Raw genomic sequence first — 19750 nt, forward strand, 5'->3', positions numbered from 1 at the left:
TAGTCGAGGGACTCAACAAAATAATTTATCGTAAAGTAAAACAATTCGTCACTTGAGGACATACGAGCCACAGCACTCCTTTGAGTAACATACACTCGAAAGTACGTTATACCTAGCACAAAATAATTATTATTTATTTTACTGATAAGGACAATAATTGAAAATTAGGTTTATTATGGGATTATGTTTTTTTAAATATTAATGATATCTTTATCATACGTGATAATTAAATTGTCTTAATCTAATATTATTAGAAACTTAAGAAAAAAAATTAAATATTAATGATATCTTTACCATATCTTACTTGACAGAATTAAATTCTTTATTTGATGTGAATTCGATTAATACTTTTAATCGAATATAAACGTAAAAAATAATCCTTAAATGAAAGGAAAAAAACCAAGAACCATACATGAAATGATTGGAAGCAAAATTCCTTAGGCCATAAATGGACGGTGGTGATGCGTTTGTTTACGGGTTGTGGGACCCAAGCACACCATCTGGTTGGATTTTTCTCTTATGCGTTTAGAAGCCACAAATCCCAATGGCTTAAACTATTTAAAAAGGAAAATAAAGTGGAAAATTCCAAACACAGAAGAAGTTGGAAATATTTGTAATGGAACCCCTGAGTTTTTGTTCAATTTCCAAAAACCTCCCTCATGGTTTTGGACAACTTTCTCAACTACTGAAAACAAAAACGTTTCTTTGCAATATTACTTAATTAAATATTTTCAGTGAAAAAGTATTGAAGATGCAAATTGTATATAATTTTAGTATCATTTCATGTCTAGGATTAAAAATATAACAAAATTATCTTTCCAAAATGTCCATTATATTTGACAATATGCATAAAGTCCAATCAGTCAGGGTTCAGGACTTAATTAAAAAGTTTGAAAATATATTGGATATTTCCGTAAATAAGACATACTTTGCATGCCATTCCATAATTTGTCCCTAAATTAAAATTCTAAGAAACAGAGGAGGACGAAAGAAGAACAAAAAGGAAAGTAAAACGCGTCTCTCGTTGACATCTTCTTCCTCTTCACTTCTCCTTCCAATTTTCTCCCTCCCCAAACAACCTAAAAGATTAGGGTTAGGGTATTGAAAAACACACCCGGAGAAACCAGAAGGGAAACCCAGATTTTCATGACCGAATTCTTGTAGGATAAGCCTAAAAAAAGCTTTATTTTTAGTGTTTTAGAGTATCTAGAAAATGGGTTTGTTTTCAGCTTCAGTGGTCAAGTGGCAGCCATTTTTCTTACTCATCTTCTGCGTATTAAACAGTGTCGCTTTGGGTGATAATTCTTCAGACAAAGCTGTTCTTCTTGAGTTTAAGAAGTCTGTCTCAGATCCTTCAGGGCTTTTGTCCGCTTGGACCGAAACTTCCAATCACTGTTCATGGTTTGGTGTTACATGTGACAAAAACTCCAAAGTTTTGTCTCTTAACATAACTGGTTTTGGAAGAGGGAAAAAAGGTAATTCCAACAGTACATGTGCTTTTCTCTCGTTTTCTTGCTCTGATTATGATGTATTTCCATTTTATGGGTTTGGTATTAGAAGGAATTGTGGGGAAAGAAATGGGAGTTTGTATGGAAAGTTGCTGCCTTCTATTGGAAAATTGAGTGAACTTAGAGTTTTATCACTTCCTTTTCATAGATTTAGTGGTGAAATTCCTGCTGAAATTTGGGAGTTTGAGAATTTGGAAGTACTTGATTTAGAGAACAATTTGTTATCTGGGTCATTTCCTGTTAGTGTTTCTGGGGTAAAGAACTTGAGAGTTCTTAATTTGGGGTTTAATAACATTACTGGAGAGATACCGAGTTGGCTTTCGAGTTTGAAACAAATGGAGATGTTGAATTTGGCTGGTAATCTTGTGAGTGGAACCATTCCCGGATATTTTGGAAGGTTTCGAGGTGTTTACTTGTCGTTTACGTCTCTCGGTGGCTTGTTGCCCGTTGATATTGGCCGAGGTTGTAATCTTGAGCATTTGGATTTGTCTGGGAATAACTTTATTGGGCAGATTCCTGCTAGTTTGGGGAACTGTAGTCAGTTGAGGACACTGTTGTTGTATACAAATTTGTTGGAGGAACGGATTCCTCGTGAAATTGGTATGCTTCGGAATCTTGAAGTCTTGGATGTTTCAAGGAATAGTTTGAGCGGCCCGATACCTGTTGAGCTTGGAAATTGTTCTGAATTGACTGTGCTTGTGTTCTCAAATATGTTTAATCCGTATGATGACCTTGCTATGGCTAAAGGAGATCGAAGTATTGTAAAGGATGATTTTAATTTTTATCAAGGTGAGATTCCTCGTGAAATCACGAAGCTTCCAAAGCTGAGGGTATTATGGGCTCCAAGGGCTACACTTGAGGGAAACCTGCCGAGTGATTGGGGTGCTTGTGATAACTTGGAGATGGTAAATTTGGCTCAGAATTTTTTTTCCGGGGAAATTCCTGTCAGTCTTAGCCGCTGCAAGAAGCTACGCTACCTTGACTTAAGCTCAAATAAGCGCCTTGCTGGAGAGCTTATTGAGGAACTTGCAGTTCCTTGTATGAGTGTGTTTGATGTCAGTGAGAATTCATTGTCAGGTTCCATACCTAGATTCTACAACCGCGGATGCGCTGACTTTCTCACCTCAGATTCGTATTCTGCTGAACCCTTCAACCCAACTTCTGCTTATTTATCATTTTTGGCAAGAAAAGTTCAAGTTGGAACATATTTTGAGTTCTTTGGAGGAGATGACGGTCCTATTGTGTTTCACAACTTTAGAGATAATAATTTTACTGGCAGTGTCATGTCGATGCCAATCGCACCACAACGATCCGGGAAACAGATTTCTTATGCATTTTATGCAGGAGAAAACTTGCTAAGTGGACCATTTCCTCAGATTTTTTTCGAGAACTGCAATGCTTTGGGTGCACTTTTTATTAATGTTAGCTACAATGATATGTCTGGTCAGATTCCAGCTGAAATGAGTAAACTTTGCAAATCTCTCAAACTTTTGGATGTGTCTGGGAATCAAATAACTGGAACCATTCCGCCTAGCATCGGAGATTTGGTTTCACTTGTTTCTCTTAATTTTAGCTGGAACCTGTTACACGGCCAGATTCCGAACAGTTTTGGACAGATGGAGGATCTACGGTATCTATCTTTGGCTGGTAATGATCTGAATGGATCTATTCCTTCCACCATTGGGCAATTGCAATCTTTAGAAATTCTGGAGTTGTCTTCAAATTCTCTTTCTGGTGAAATTCCTGAAGGCCTGGTTAATTTGAGAAACCTGACTGTTCTTCTTCTCAATAACAACAAACTCTTTGGGCAAATTCCCTCTGGTTTGGCAAATGTGACCAAGCTCTCTGCATTCAATGTGTCCTTCAATAACTTGTCTGGGCCACTGCCTTCAAGTAATAATTTGATGAAATGCAGCAGTCTTCTCGGGAACCCACTTCTACAGCCTTGTCGTGCGTACTCCTTAATGCTATCTTCAGATCAAGAAAGAGCAGGCAGTTCACAAAATTATGCTGCATCACCAACAGGATCTTCAACCAGAAGAAATGGAAATAATGGTTTCAGTTCAATTGAGATAGCTTCAATAACATCTGCTTCAGCCATTGTTTCGGTTCTTCTGGCTCTCATTGTTTTATTCATATATACTCGGAAGTGGAATTCAAGATCCAAAATTATCAGCAACACGAACAAAGAAGTGACGATTTTCACTGACATTGGGGTCCCTTTGACGTTTGACATTGTTGTGCGGGCCACAGGGAATTTCAATGCTAGCAACTGTATTGGGAATGGAGGTTTTGGGTCGACTTATAAAGCAGAGATCTCTCCTGGAATCTTGGTGGCGATAAAACGGCTTGCAATTGGACGGTTGCAAGGTCTTCAACAGTTTGATACTGAAATAAAAATCCTTGGGAGGTTGCGCCACCCAAATCTTGTTACCCTTATTGGATATCATGCCAGTGAAATGGAAACATTCCTTGTATATAATTACTTTCCAGGAGGTAACTTGGAGAAGTTTATTCAGGAGAGGCCCACCAGAACAATGGATTGGAGGATACTTCACAAGATCGCCCTCGACATAGCCCGTGCTCTTGCCTACCTACATGATCAATGTGTCCCACGGATTCTCCACCGTGATGTCAAACCCAGCAATATCCTCTTGGATGATGATTACAATGCTTTTTTATCAGACTTTGGTTTGGCCAGACTTTTGGGCACGTCTGAAACACATGCTACAACTGGTGTTGCTGGAACTTTCGGGTATGTTGCACCGGAGTATGCAATGACTTGTCGTGTTTCTGATAAAGCTGATGTGTACAGCTATGGGGTGGTACTCCTTGAGTTGCTCTCAGATAAGAAAGCATTAGATCCCTCGTTTTCTCCTTATGGAAACGGCTTCAACATTGTTCAATGGTCGTGCATGCTCTTGCGACAAGGCCAGGCCAAGGAGTTCTTCACTGCAGGGTTATGGGATGCAGGCCCTCAGAATGACTTGGTCGAAATTCTACACTTGGCCGTTGTTTGTACCGTCGATTCGCTCTCTACTAGACCTACAATGAAACAAGTTGTCCGACGGCTGAAGCAACTTCAACCACCATCATGTTAGTTACATGATAAAGCTTCCGTCGATTAACATAGTTTTTTGAGCAAGGTGAAGCTCTCGGTTATCGTCTCCGGTCGCCATTAGATAGAGTTAGAAGGTGTAGTTATTGCCAATTTGTAAATTGCAACGCAGCTCTTCCCCAATTTTTCTGGTGCTATTACTCCTATAGGAGGTGCACTGATTACTCTGCAAAAGACTGCAGGTATATGTATATTTTCTCTTATCCAAGCTGTACAATTATATCCGAGTTCCATTTGTGGTCTAATAAAAAAACAGAATATTTTTCAGTCTAGACAGTTCAGTATCATGTAAAGATCCTTGATATTACCCAAATCAAACCATCTTCTGAATCCAATCTCTGCCTTTGAATCCCCCCTTTCACTCACTTTCTTCGACACTTACTGGTTCAAAATTTCACCAGTTGAGCGACTCTTTTTTTCACAACCTCAATGTCTCAAATCGTGCATAATTCAGTTACCAAATACTCCCAAAACTCGAGCAATCCCTTTCTGTGGCACACCACCATTACCTCCCCATCACTGGAAGCCTCAAGTGGCCATCAAATACCCCCAAACCCTTCATTTACTACGCTCCAGACAGGAGTTTCACTCATAGTTGCGGAGTCTGATGCAGACTTCGACCGTCTCACCGGTGATGGGATAATCGAAGCTATCGAGTTACATCCTTTGATGTCCCAGCTTATTTATCAGATGATTCGGCATCCATTTTGTCTATTCAAAAAACCTTTTTTCCTGATAAAGGGTTTTCCATTGGAATCACAGCTCACCATATGGTTCTTGATGGTAAAACTACAACCATGTTTATGAAATCCTGGGCTTACTTGTGCAAGGGGCTAAACAAAACTCGAATCTGCCACCGGAACTAATCCCATCTCTTGACAGGAAAATTATCAAAGATCCTACAGGGCTTGACCTTGATATTTATACTTGAACCAACGGATAGAAAATATCGGTAATAAAAGCTTGAAGGTTTCAGCATACAAAGGAGCAGCTCCTAATCTAGTCCGAGCCACAGTTACCATAACTCCTGAAGATTTCAAGAAAATGTGAGACAAAGGGTATTGTCCAAATCATCTGATAGCTAAAGAAAACAACTTCATTTGTCAGCATTTGTGCTAACGCTTGGTTATGTAACTAGTTGCATAGTTAAAGCAAGAGGTGGAGAAGGTGGTGGCACTGTTGTTCTTGGATTCGCAGCTGATTGCAGGCCACGCTGTAATCCACCTGTCTCATAAACTTATTTCGGAAATTTTAATGTTGTTCTAGCAGATATATCAAAGGCAGGAGGTTACATGGAAGAAGGGTTTGCATTTGCTGCAGAAAAAGTAAGCAATATGGTGAAGGGATCAACAGAGAAAGGAGTTCTCCAAGGAGCAAAAGATAGGTTGACACCCTTATTCGAATTAGGTAAAGAACCAGCAGGATCTGTACAGATAATTTCAGTTGTCGGATTGCTTCGGTTTAATCTTTACGGAACCGATTTCGGGTGGGGAACGCCGAGGAAAGTGGCGGTTGTTTCCATAGACAAGAAGGGAGCTATTTCCATGGCTGATGTGAGTGGGGTTGGGGGGTTGGGGTTGGCTTGGCCTTGAACAAACATGAAATGGAGCCCTTTCTCTCTCTGTTTCTCAAAGATGTTCAACAATATATTATAAGGTTGAAGTAGGGTTGGGCAGAGCGGTTCGACTTCGATGGGTTAAAATTTGGAAAATGTAAATTTTGAGTTAATTCGATTTGAATTCAAATTCGATTTGAGATTTTAATGGATCGAGTCGAATAATATACAACTTCACTCAATAAGTTTATGAGTAATTCATAATGTCACTTAATTAAAATTTCTTAAATATTTATTTTTACCCGTATTTTTAAAATTATAAATTTACACTCAGTCACTAATAATACACAAATCTGCTGTTAAAAGTGGTAATGTTATATAATGAAACAATTGTTGGTAATGCATTAACACCCTACATACTTTTGCTTTTGAGCCTGATAATATTATTATAATAAAAAAATTGTCGCTATTGTAATTTAAATAATATAAATCCTTCAAGTTCAATGAGATAATCAAATTAGGTAAACTATCGGTTTTGATTTATTTTATTATTTAAATTTTTATTTTTTTAAATCACACATAAAATTTGGGTTTTGTTTTATTTTAGTATTCTATTCAAAATTTAACGTTAAGTTTTGAAAAAAAATTAAAAGTTTAGGTACTAAAACAGATCAAAATTAATAGTTTATGTACTAAACACGTTAAGTTTTTAACGATGCGATATTAAAATAAAATAAAAAACAATGGTTTTTAACTTGCAACAAGGTCGGGCCAAGTAGTTCTTTTTTTGAAAGAGCCAGACCAAGGAGTTCTTAACTGCAGGGATATGGGATGCAAGCCCTCGGAATGACTTGGTCGAAATTCTTTCTATACTTTGCCGTTGTTTGTACCGTCGATTCGCTCTCTACTAGACCTACACTAAAGCAAGTTGTCCGACGGCTGAAGCAACTTGAACCACCATCACGTTAGTTACATGATAAAGCTTTCGTCGATTAACATAGTGTTTTGAGGAGGGTCAAGGTATCGTCTCCAATTTTTCTTATGGCATTTCCTCTATAGGGGTTCTGTAACACTCCAACCCGTACCTAACCCGTACCCAACCAAGATACGAGTTCAAGATGTCACATTGACTTTTTAAAATAATATTCTTAACAAAATACAGATCATTTGGACTTATATTAAGAAAATATGATAATATATTGTTGTTTTGTATTTGTTATAACCAATTTAAGAAAATATACGTTTTATGAACAGTAATGAATAGTACCGTGAACAATATTGAATACTAAATTTTTTCCAGCTTGCTTTAGGGGTATTGATACCCCTGCTACAGGTACTAATACCCTGCTACAGTACTTTCGACAAAACATATAAAACTCACGAAAATTTAAACTTTCAACACTATAAAGTTCTCATTTACATATATACGTTTAAAACATTACAAAACTCAATCATATGATTTTACAAACCAATTAGAACATATTGTATTTAAACCTTTATTTACATGACAACCCCTATTATTATTACAAAATACATACTATTCAATTCTTTTCTGATCTGATCTTTGGAAAAGAGGAACTGACCTGTCTTGTATAGCTTTTATCAATCTTCCTCTTCTCAAAACCTACGCGTGAAACAATCACACGCTAAGTCATTGACTTAGTGAGACATATAAATATATATAATATTACTCTACTCATATCAATGCATAAACAATTAATACTTTCATATCATATAAAAGCATATCTCCCATTGTATAACCAATGCACACATATACATTTATCATGAACATATTTATCAGTGATCATATTATTATCACTAATTCCTTTTTATCATATAAGCATATGTTGAACATTTCCATACACATCATGGAACACATATATCACTTCTCAACAAAGCACACCTAACATCATATAATTCATATAACACATTTCGTATCATCAAAAACATATATATCATATATATATTGTGTTGTTATTATCTCTTTATTAGCCCATGTATATTATTGAGAACTCAACGTATTCGAGTACATTGAGGTTGCACTATTGTTGTCACCATAGCTCGTATAAGTCCCACTGAGTGGCATATGAAATTTGTCCCGAAAGACCTATGTATTTATCCCGAAATACCTATGTATTTGTCCCGAAAGACCGCGTAAACCCTCGACTCTTGGCATGCCAACTATACCTATAGTTCTCGTATTATATGGCATGGGCATTATCATTTATAACAGTTCATATCATTGCTCTTATGATCACATATTTCTTTTCTTCTGTCACATACCACATGTATGTGTAACCATCTATCTCTTATCATATAACATGTATCACATATTGCATATTTATATGCCACATATTTCATATCACTTTGCATGGAATCACGTAAGTGGTTTCATATAGCTTATATCATTTCTCCTTTGTTCATAAACATATGTTATATATTATTCACATATATCCATATATACATCACATAGCATATAAGATAACATATCATGCATATCACATATTTGTTATCATATTTTTCATATATATTCATGTAATTCAATATCACATATCACATATAATATCATATGACACCTATACACATTTTCATGTACTCATGCACACATAAAGATCAGATAACATTTTAGAAATTACTTCTTACCATAAAAACTCTGTCACTGGCTCATCGCAAGCCAATGTTTGTTCAATAATCTAAGTACAAATTAAATTGCACTCACCTTAGCCTTGCTTTGATTCGATTCTAATTATTTGATTGTTCCGGAACTTGTTTAGACTCAATATCTACATAAACATAATTTCTGAGACGATTATCAAAAGCCTAAACCTTATAACTTGATGTTAATAACTTAAGCTAGTTTAATGAACCAAAATTCCATTTTTCCTTTAGGGGTATCGATACCCTCCCTAAGGTATCGATACCCTTATAAAAATCTGTAAATTTTGCCCAAAAATCACTATTTATGCACGAAAATTCATTATTTTCAGCTTCAATTCTTTAAGTTTTATTCCCTTTCATATTCTTAACTCAAATATACATACTTAAACCAATTTCTACTCATTTATCACATCTCAAATCTCAAAATCCTATTATCCATATAAAAATCAATAATCATACCCAATTTTCAATATACTCCAAATTCAATTCTATCACTTCATATCTCTTAATTAAGTTGATGACAAATCAAATTTAGTTTCAAATTCAACTTATCAACTCTATTTCAATATTTCACTCAAGAACTTCAAATCTTTAATCTTCCCTAACTCCTTTATCTTTTGATTTTAAGATAACTTAAGCTTTCCTTATGCTTAGTTATCATCTAATAATCAAAACCCAAACTTTAAATCAACAAACAAAGAAAATCACCTTTGCCTTTGGGGGTTCACGGTGAAGAGAAGAGAAGAAAGAAAGAAAGAAAGAAAGAAAGAAGAAGAAGATAATTATTCCTTCCCCCACGTGATTCATTCATATAAGGGAAAAAATATCTTTCTTTTCAAATGACCATTTTACCCTTTAATTCCTTGGATAATTACTAACAACTTTCAGGAAATATTCTCAAATAAAACATTGAACTATTCAACTATTATACTTTAATCATCAAATTCTGAAATTTTACAATTTAATAACTAACCCGGTAATGAGGATGTTACAGGTTCACTGATTACTCTGCACAAAAATGCAGGTATATGCATATATTCTTGTATCCAAAACTAATAGCCTAAATACTAAATACCTAATTTACCTTACATTTTAATAGGAAGTTTCATTTTAATGCCATTTCTCGTGACATGCCTTTGCTGTTAAACATGATATAATATTGTATAATAAAATAAGTATGGCTAATGCATAAACTAAGTCTCTTTGTTTTTTTAAATTTTTTTTAATAAGAATAATTTTGTATTTGTGACACATTTATCTTTGTCTCTATGACATGTTTTTCTATGTCTTTTGGTAGTTTTCGGTTGTTTGACCATTATTTTTGTTTATTTTTTTTTCTTCTTAGAGTTGAATTTGACTCGTCAAGACTGATCAAGATGACGCTTATTTGTTATTCATGATGATCTTCCCTATTTTGGACCATCAGATTTATTTAGATACATGTTTTGCGTTTATGGATAGTTTTCTCACGTTGCTTGACTCTGATTTATGATTTATTGGTGATCTTTCAATAGTTTTATCTCATTTTGTGGTTTGTTTGTTGATGCAATCAAATTTGTTCGTATCTTTATTTTGTTCGAGCATTTGGTTAGGTTTTTTAACCTTTTCATTCTTGAGTCATTGTGTCATCTAGGTGACTCATTTTGGTGTCAATGGTTATAGGAAAAATATCCTAATCATAATTTAGTTTACGTTTATTATTATGCTCGTAAATCTTTATTATAATTCTGAATGTTTTCTATTTTTAAAAAAATTAACCGCTCTCTATCAAAAGAAATATCTGCATATTAAAAATGGTCGCTATTGTAATCTAGCTTTTATTTGATTTTAAATTTTGTTGTGTAAATTTTAGGAGGTTTTAACAAAATTATAGGAAAATTTTAGAGGTTTTTTCGTAAAATTTAAAAGAAAAACACCCTGTCACAATGGTGTTGAATTATTAACTGCGAAGTGACTTCAAAACAAATGTGAAAAAATGATTAAATTAGTTCATTTTATATTTATATAATCAAATAAAAATATATTAATAATTAGGTCACTGAAAACATAATTTACCCGTTTCCCAGCCGACTGTGCGACGGCAATTTGGAATTAGAAGACAACTAATCCTTTTACTCCGCTGCTGGCGCTAATTTAATTATATATTAGCCGTCTAATTTCGTTTCTGATGTCATCGTACTAATTATATTTATTAATACATTATAATATTACATTATGATCGACTAAATATTTTTGCCGTGGCATCTTGGAGAAGGACACGGAAAATTTGTGCCATGGCATCTTCCTCTGCTGTGAAAATCCTCGAGACTGCCCAAATCGAACCAATCTCCGCCGTTGAATCCTCCCTTCCGTTCACTTTCTTCGACACTTTCTGGTTCACAATGGCACCAGTTGAGCGTCTCTTCTTTTACAGCCTTAACGATTTAACCCCTGCTGATTTCAGTTCCCATATCCTCCCCAACCTCAAGCAATCTCTTTCCCTGACGCTCCATCATTTCCTCCCCCTCGCCGGCAACCTCATGTGGCCGTCGAATGCCCCCAAACCCTTCATTTCCTACACCCGAAACAACGGGGTTTCGCTCACGGTTGCCGAGTCTGATGACGACTTCCACCGTCTCACCGGCAACGGAGTATTCGAAGCTCTGGAGTTGCATCCTTTGATACCCCGGTTGGTATCGTCGGACGATTATGCATCAGCTTTAGCTCTTCAAATAACCCTTTTTCCCGGTAAAGGTTTCTCCATCGGAATCACAGCTCACCATATGGTTCTCGATGGTAAAACCACAACCATGTTTATGAAATCGTGGGCTTATCATTGCAAGCAAGGGAATACAAAGAACTCTCCGTTGCCACCGGAACTAACCCCAGTTTTTGATCGGAACGTGATCAAGGATCCCACAGGGTTCGACCTTGAAATGTTGTATTTGAACCAGTGGCTAACAAGAACTAATGGTAATAAAAGCTTGAAGATCTCAACTAACAAAGGAGCAGCCTCTGATCTAGTTCGAGCCACAGTCACCATTTCTCCCGAAGATTTCAAGAAAATGAGACAAAGGGTATTGTCGAAATCATCTGATGGTTCAAACCATCTTCATTTATCACCTTTCGTGCTCACACTTGGTTACATAACTAGTTGCATAGTCAAAGCAAGAGGTGGAGCAGGTGATAGAATCGTTTTTCTCGGATTCACAGCTGATTGCAGGCCTCGATGTAACCCACCAGTCCCAGAAAACTATTTCGGAAACTGTAATGCCGTTCTAGTGGATTATTCCAAGGCAGGAAGTTACATGGATTTCGAAAGCGGGTTCGAATTTGCCGCAGAAAAATTAAGCAAGATGGTGAAGGGATTAACAGAGAAAGGGGTACTCCAAGGAGCAGAAAATAGGCTGGCACACTTATTGGAAATAACTAAAGAGCCAGCAGGGTCTGTACAAATGATTACGGTTGCCGGATCACCTAGGTTCGATCTTTACGGGACCGATTTCGGGTGGGGAACGCCGTGGAAAGTAGTGGTTGTTTCCATTGATAGAAATGAAGCTATTTCCATGGCCGAAAGTAGAGAGTTGAACAAGGGGGTTGAGGTTGGCTTGGCCTTGAAGAAGGATGAAATGGAGCGCTTTCTCTCTATGTTTCTCAAAGATGTTTATTAAAATTTCCTTTTCATGGCCGTCTTTCAATTTTATGACATTTGCACAATGAACTGTTGGATTTGGTAAGATGATACTTTGATTACTCAACTATAGTGGCTCAATTGTTTGTTTCTTCAAGTTTATTGTTTTTTTTTTCACTCCATGTTAATTATTTAATGCCACTACAAATTTGTTAGACTTTTAATTTTTTTTTAAAATCTATTTTCCTCAAAGGTTTAATGGTGGGGAGATAGAGAAAGATGAGACACATAATATATCTTGATTTTCATGATAATTGAATGATGGAGATTTTAAATTGGAGTGATGTTTTTTTAGATTTTAGGTTAAAATTTCACTAATTTTAATAGTTAAAAATATCCCAATTGATAGTGGTAGGAGACGGTGAAATCATTTTATCGGTGTCTGTAGTGACTAAAGAAAATATTACATAATGAAGATATTGATGTGAAATGAGATGAAACTCTATAGTTTCAAAATTGTTGAAAAGATGATTAAATAAAAAGAGTAAATTACACATTTAATATTTAAATTATAAGTTTTGGTCTATTTTAGTACCTAAACTTTTATTTTTTTTCAAAATCATACCTAAATTTTAATTTTTGTTTCATTTTAGTAGTCCACTCAAAATTTAATCTTAAGTTTTGATTTTTTTTGAAATTTTAGGTACTAAAATGGACAAAAACTTCTTGTTAGGTACTAGAATGGACCAAAACTTATAGTTTAGGTACTAAACACATTAAATTTTTAATGACGTGATACTAAAATAAAACAAAAACTAAACATTAGGTATAATTTTTAAAAAAATGAAAGCTCAGTTTTACTACTAAATACATAATTTATCTTAAAAAATGAGATGGCTTTAATCCCAACAAAAAACGGTCCATATCAACAAAACATGTTACATCATTTTTTTTATTTTTAATTTAACACCTGAGAGTGATTAAAAAATGAAACAATTTAAAAATATAGTGATTCAAATAAAAATATCGTCAAAGCTGAGTGATGGAAAACATAATTTATCCTAGTGTTATATGCTTACAATACTTCCATGCAAATTTAAATTAGTCATGTGAGTAAAATCATTTCTTAAATATGCCATATAAAATAATTATCAATTCGATTTGTAGTCCAAAGAAAGAAGTATTAAAATAATGGAATTAAAGGTTAAAGAACTATATTTTAAATAATTGAAGAATATAAGTAGTGAAAGCACAATTAATCCCTAGTAAAAGTAGAATTTGAAGCAAATCATGCAGTGTGCTTGCCATTGGCGAATCCATCCCAGAATCCAAAACAAACTGTCTCTTGTAGTTGACTTGGCTGAGAAGAAAATTCCTTTTTTGTCATCCGAATTATATTTACAATTATACCCCTACAAATCCAAATATTTTCCATTATACCCCGCCAAAATCAAAATACAACTACATCCTTCTTGAATTCCCCCTCCTTTCCTCTCTTCCCCTCTCCCCTTTCCGGTTCCGCTATCTAAAAAATTAGGGTTTTCCTAGTCAGGATTCTTACAATTCTCCCTTTAATTTCAATTTAACTTCACCCAGATTTTGAGGTATTTGGTTTTGGTGGCTTCCTTTTCATATTTATTTATTTCTTATTGTATAACTCTTTCTTCTCGAAAATGAAACAACGGATGTCTCCCTGCGAACATTGTGAGATTCGGTGAATTTGGTGTCAATTTCAGCAATCCTCCAGGTATTTGCATGCAAAGCTTCGGTATTTTCCTTTCTCAGTCTAAACTAGGGTTTCTATCTCTATATCAACTATCGTGTGGTTGTTAACAGCTTGTTTTTTCTTTTGATTTGGGGGAAGGTGTTTTTTTTATTTTTATCTACAGAAAACATGAAGCGGTTGAGATCGAGCACCGATCTCGATTCATATGAGAAAAATGCAAGCAAAGAACGGAGTCAGGATCCGAATCGATCATCTCGGAGCAGCAGTAGCAGCGGCTTTTACTACAAGCCATCTTCAGCCTCCGATAGCAACGCCCGCACCAAAAGCAATTTGATTTCTTCTTCTTCTTCTTCTCGGTATGATCGAGAACAATCCGGGGCTGATGAGGATAGCGGCAGGGAGAGGATGGTCCGGAAGCGAACTGAGCATGATTTTGAGAGCTTCGATAGGCGAAAATTAGAGTTTAATCGTTACAGAGAGAGTGGTAGTAGTAGTGGTTGTCTCCGCAGATCAGAGAGCTTCCGTGGGCCTCGTAGAGATTTTCCAAAGGGGTTCCGATCAGAGAGAGATCGAACCCGAGGCGAAAGTGGGAGCTCATGGCAAAGGTTTGGAATTAACGAGCACAAAGGAAGTATTAGTAAGGTGCAACTAAGGGAGGTCAGGGATGTGAATTCGCCAAGTTGGTCGAGGGATTCTTTGGTAGCAGGGAGAATGGTTGGCGAGTCGAGGGAGAGGGAGGAAATGAGGAGGAGAAGCTCCAAGTCGAAGTCAAGGGATTCTGGCAGTGAGCAGTCTAAGAGTGTTGATGATGGTGGTGGTGGAGAGGTGAAGAAGAGTGAGGAAAAACTGGTGGAGACTGATACTAGCAGTGAGATGGAGGAAGGTGAGTTTGATCCTGAACCTCAAGCTAAGCCAGAACATGAATCAGCTATTGAACCTCAGGCTGAGCCTCAACATGAATCGGCTACTGAACCTCAGGCTGAGCCTCAATATGAATCAGCTGCTGAACCTCGGGCTGAGCCTCAACATGAATTAGCTACTGAACCTCGGGCTGAGCCTCAACATGAATCAGCTATTGAACCTCATGAATCAGCTACTGAACCTCAGGCTGAGCCTCAACATGAATCATCTACTGAACCTCAGGCTGAGCCTCAACATGAATCAGCTACTGAAACTCATGCTGAGCCTCAACATGAATCAGCTACTGAACCTCAGGATAAGATTCGACATGAATTAGCTACTGAACCTCAGACTGTGCCTCAACATGAATTAGCTACTGAACCTCAGACTGTGCCTCAACATGAATTAGCTACTGAACCTCAGACTGTGCCTCAACATGAATTAGCAACTGAACCTCAGGCTGAGCCTCGACATGAACTGGCTTCTGAATATGGGGTTAGAAGTGATGGGAAAGAGTGTTGTCATAAAGAAACAGAGAATGATGCAGGTTACATGCATTCAAATGTGGAGATTGAGGAGGATGTTCATAAGGAGAGGAGGGATGAAAGAAAGGGTGAGGGGAAAGTAGATGATGAGTTGCCAGATTGTGGAAAGAGTTTAAATGGTGGTAATAGTGGTAATGGGGATAAGATAGATGGTGTGGATGGTGAAGAAGTTGAAATGCAGGAAGAAGGTGTGAATGCCGATGTTAAATGTGAGGAAGATAGTAGCAAAGGTGCAGTTGTGCAGATGTCATCCTGTCTGGAAGAGAGGTGTAAGGTGGATAAAGGGATTGATCTTGAGAGGCAGGTTGAGGAATGTGAGGCAGCAAATTTTATTAAGGGAGTTGCAAAGGAAAATAGTAAACATAAAATTAATATTGACGAGTTAGAGATGGGTTTGAGTTGGAATGTCACGGATAAATGTAAAGGGGTTGCTGTTGAATCGGCTAATGTAACTGATTCTGTAGAGAACGGGGTTTGGACTGAAAGGGAAGCTAAAGATGAAGATCTTGACATGGAAAGGCCAGGTACGAAGGGTTTTGAGTTGTTCTCTTACTCTCCTGCTAGGAGAGTGGAAAAGGAAGAAAAATCGGGTGCCGATAAGCAGAAAGAAGATAAGCTGGTGTTGGAATCACTTGATCTTTCTCTTAGTTTGCCAAATGTGTTGTTGCCTATTGGTGCTCAACATACGGATGCAGTTCCTGGCTCGCCTACCCACGGGAGGAGTGTGCAGTCCTTAACGAACACATTTCATACAACCTCTGATGATTTTACTGCATCCATGTCCTTTTCAGGTTCCCAGTCATTTTACCATAATCCGAGTTGTTCTTTGAATCAGAATTCCATGGATAACAATGAACAATCTGTTCACAGTCGTCCCATACTTCAGGGAGTTGATCAACTTTCTCAAGGATCATGGCAGTCTCAGAATGAGTCCAGGAAGAAAGATGTTCCTATGTTTCAGAGGATTTTGAGGAATGGTAGTGGGTCTTTCAGTCAATCTTCAGCATTACAGGGCACTACAAACAGTCAGGCTATTCAAACACAAAATATTCACAGTTTTGAAGGAAGCTCGAAGGCGCCCAATGGATTTGAGAGGCAGTTGAGTTTTCATAAACAGAATGATGTCAGGTCCACTTCACAGAGTTTTAGGTCTCACCAAAATGGTTCATTTCACAGTTATGGCAAGAAGCAAACCCCAAGAGAGAGGCATGGTGATAGCCTATATAGGAGCAGTAGCCAAAAAGAGCAAGAACAAATTCTGATTGGCGGAGCTGATTTTGTTGAGACTATATTGTGCAGGATGGCTTTTGAGCCTATCCATCTTATGGCTAGGAAGTGTCATGAAATGACAGGACAATCAATTGCCTCTCTAAAAGAGAGCACACGTGAGATTATGTTAAATGCAGGTAAGCATGGAGAGCTGCGTGCATTTCAGGAGGCCCTACAGAGCAGATCTGATTTAACACTGGAAATGCTGCTAAAATGTCATCGGGCTCAATTGGAAATCTTGGCTGCCCTGAAAACTGGTCTTCCTGAGTATCTTCAGTTGGACAATAGTGTTTCATCTTCTGATTTGGCTGAGGTCTTTCTGAACTTAAGATGCCGTACTCTTACATGCCGAAGTTCTCTGCCTGTGGATGAATGTGATTGCAAGGTTTGTTCTAAGAAGAATGGTTTTTGCAGCGCTTGCATGTGTCTCGTATGTTCAAAATTTGACATGGCATCCAATACTTGTAGTTGGGTTGGTTGTGATGTGTGTCTTCATTGGTGTCATGCGGATTGTGGCTTAAGGAAAGCTCATATTAGGAATGGACATGGTGCAGCTGAGATGCAGTTTCATTGTGTTGCCTGTGATCACCCTTCTGAGATGTTTGGCTTTGTAAAGGAGGTTTTTCAGAATTTTGCAAAGGATTGGACGCTTGAAACCTTTTCCAAGGAACTTGAATATGTCAAGAGGATATTTTGTGGCAGCAAAGATGTGAGAGGCAAACAGCTGCATAATCTCGTTGATCAAATGCTTGTTAGATTGGCGACGAATAAGTTGGACCTTCCTGAGCTTTTTAGTCAAATAATGGGCTTCCTGAATGGTAAGTTACTTGAACTAACTAGCACCTTAGGGCATTTGTTAGCAATATCTAACTAGAAGCCAGGTATAAATTATGTAGTTATCGTTCTGATTACTGCACTGAAATTGAACTACCGAGACAATGCCATTAAACCTAAAACCCATATCTTTTGTTATAGCAATACCAGAAAATTACTCGAACGAACTAGCACCTTAGGGTTAGGGCATTTGTAAGCAGCATCTATCTAGAAGCTAGATATAAATTATTTAGTAATCGTTCTGATTACTGTACTGGAATTGAATTACTAAGTGACAATACCATTAAACCCAAAACCCATATCTTTTGTTCTGGTTGCAGATGGTCATTCTTTCAAGCCTGGCAATGCAACTGTTTTGTCTGGAAAAGAACAAGGCAAAGGAATCGATACTATAGCTGGGCCAAGTCAGGACGCTACACATCTCAAATCTGTTTATTCTGATAAAGCTCCTCAATTGGAAAGATCATCTAGCCAGCTTCCTAGTTTCCGTGTTGACCGACCTGACAAATGCTCTTTAGAGCCAGAGCTGCAGAGGAGTGCTGAAAAGCAACTATTTCTACCTGAACTGGAGAGCTTCGTTAGAATCAAACAGGAGGAAGCCAAAATGTACCAAACACGTGCCGATGATGCAAGAAAAGAAGCAGAAGGCCTGAAACGAATCGCAATGGCAAAGGATGAAAAGATTGAAGAAGAGTACAGGAGTAGAGTCGCAAAACTACGCTTGGCCGAGGCGGAAGCAACACACAAACAAAAGTTTGAAGAATTCCAATCTCTAGAAAGAGTTTACAAGGAATACTACAGTATGAAGACAAGAATGGAAGCGGACATTAAAGATCTTTTGTTGAAAATGGAAGCCACAAGACGAAATCTCGGCATGTGATTTGGCTTTCAGTTGGAGCTTGCTATTGAATTGTGTTCTATAATGTGTATACTTTACGATTCGAGTTTCTGTAGTTTTCCCTGGTGAAGAATTCCAATCTCTAGAAAGAGTTTACAAGGAATACAGTATGAAGACAAGAATGGAAGCGGACATTAAGATCTTTTTGAAAATGGAAGCCACAAGACGAAATCTCGGCATGTGATTTGGCTTTCAGTTGGAGCTTGCTATTGAATTGTGTTCTATAATGTGTATACTTTACGATTCGAGTTTCTGTAGTTTTCCCTGGTATTCTCTTGGAACTGCTACTGTTGGTTAACCTAAAAGGTAGGTAGTGTAGAAAATGTGTTGTTTAATGTGAATACACTATGATTCCAGTTTATGTGTAGTTTTAAAATGGTTAGCTGCCTTGCAATCTTAGATTCTATGCTTGTCCAAAATATGTACAGCGATCTATACTTGTCCCATCTTAGTTTTTTCTTTTTCAATGAAAGCAAGGAAAAGAATTGTCTAGGATTGAATTCTAAATATTTATTTATTTTTTGTCATATAAGATTCACAAAGAATATTTATTTCTTATTTTCATTTTTATATCAAAGTTTTAAAATCATCTCACAAATTTTAACCATCTAATTAACATTTTTTTTATCTTTCCTTGTTTTTGTCTTTTCACCATTTTAGAACGAGAGTTAAAGGATTTTGAGGAATGATTTAATACTTGTGTTGATTTGTTATTTTTGTCTTTTTATTGTTTTAAAAATACCACAAAAAGTTTTAAAAAAAAATTATTATTGAATGTAACATGTCTTGTTCGGATATATCTGATTGATCAAATTAGAAGTAATATGTTTAGTTTATTGTTGTGTTTGTATAACGATCATGTTACAAAATTGGAAAAGTTTAGACCGTTGACATGAACGTGCGTGGTTTTCATGTAATCTTTTATTAACTCACATGCACGTATAATTTGTTATTGTGAATCTATTTATAGGATGAATGATGAGTTAGGTGTTGTGTATATGATATGGTTGTACAAAATCTCCGATATATAAAAAGCAAAGTTAAACAGACCTCCGCTTTTATATGACCAAATCTTCCGGAACAAGGAGACAGAAAGAGAGAGGGTTGGGTTGGAGAAGAGAAGAGAATC

At 36.7% G+C, this 19750-nt stretch overlaps 3 protein-coding genes and 1 pseudogene across 8 annotated transcripts; all 4 read left to right on the forward strand.

Annotated features, from left to right (window-relative positions):
- Positions 1–1024: 1024 nt before the first annotated feature.
- Positions 1025–4897, forward strand: LOC120132840 (LRR receptor-like serine/threonine-protein kinase RPK2). Its single transcript, XM_039149526.1, has one exon. The coding sequence runs from the start codon at positions 1214–1216 to the stop codon at positions 4607–4609; it is 3396 nt and encodes a 1131-aa protein (XP_039005457.1). The 5' UTR covers positions 1025–1213; the 3' UTR covers positions 4610–4897.
- LOC120132942 lies at positions 4614–6218 on the forward strand (annotated as a pseudogene).
- A 4871-nt stretch (positions 6219–11089) lies between these two features.
- Positions 11090–12526, forward strand: LOC120132841 (malonyl-CoA:anthocyanidin 5-O-glucoside-6''-O-malonyltransferase-like). The gene has a single exon (XM_039149527.1). It carries the CDS (start codon positions 11113–11115, stop codon positions 12487–12489), a length of 1377 nt encoding a protein of 458 aa, XP_039005458.1. The 5' UTR covers positions 11090–11112; the 3' UTR covers positions 12490–12526.
- Positions 12527–14328: 1802 nt separating this feature from the next.
- Positions 14329–18618, forward strand: LOC120132978 (protein OBERON 4-like). Of its 6 annotated transcripts, none has more exons than XM_039149645.1 (3): positions 14329–15367; positions 15404–17707; positions 18044–18618. In XM_039149645.1, exons 1-3 carry the CDS (start codon positions 14344–14346, stop codon positions 18601–18603), a joined length of 3888 nt encoding a protein of 1295 aa, XP_039005576.1. In that variant the 5' UTR covers positions 14329–14343; the 3' UTR covers positions 18604–18618. The 6 variants fall into 6 exon arrangements, with proteins under 6 accessions (XP_039005576.1, XP_039005577.1, XP_039005579.1 ...); XM_039149646.1 differs by having other exon boundaries at positions 14329–15238; XM_039149648.1 differs by having other exon boundaries at positions 14329–15238; positions 15440–17707.
- The last annotated feature ends 1132 nt before the right edge of the window (positions 18619–19750 follow it).

Source organism: Hibiscus syriacus, unplaced genomic scaffold, assembly GCF_006381635.1.
Source record: "Hibiscus syriacus cultivar Baekdansim isolate YM2019G1 unplaced genomic scaffold, ASM638163v2 tig00110570_pilon, whole genome shotgun sequence".
In the NCBI taxonomy this organism is placed as follows: Eukaryota; Viridiplantae; Streptophyta; class Magnoliopsida; order Malvales; family Malvaceae; genus Hibiscus; species Hibiscus syriacus.

Excerpts from the sequence above, each read along its gene's own strand:
- LOC120132841 (XM_039149527.1), top strand. The coding sequence starts at position 11,113 with ATGGCATCTTCCTCTGCTGTGAAAATCCTCGAGACTGCCCAAATCGAA.
- LOC120132978 (XM_039149644.1), top strand. The coding sequence starts at position 14,344 with ATGAAGCGGTTGAGATCGAGCACCGATCTCGATTCATATGAGAAAAAT. Across the intron at positions 17,708-18,043 it reads AATAATGGGCTTCCTGAATG|ATGGTCATTCTTTCAAGCCT; the intron begins GTAAGTTACTTG and ends TTCTGGTTGCAG.
- LOC120132840 (XM_039149526.1), top strand. The coding sequence starts at position 1,214 with ATGGGTTTGTTTTCAGCTTCAGTGGTCAAGTGGCAGCCATTTTTCTTA.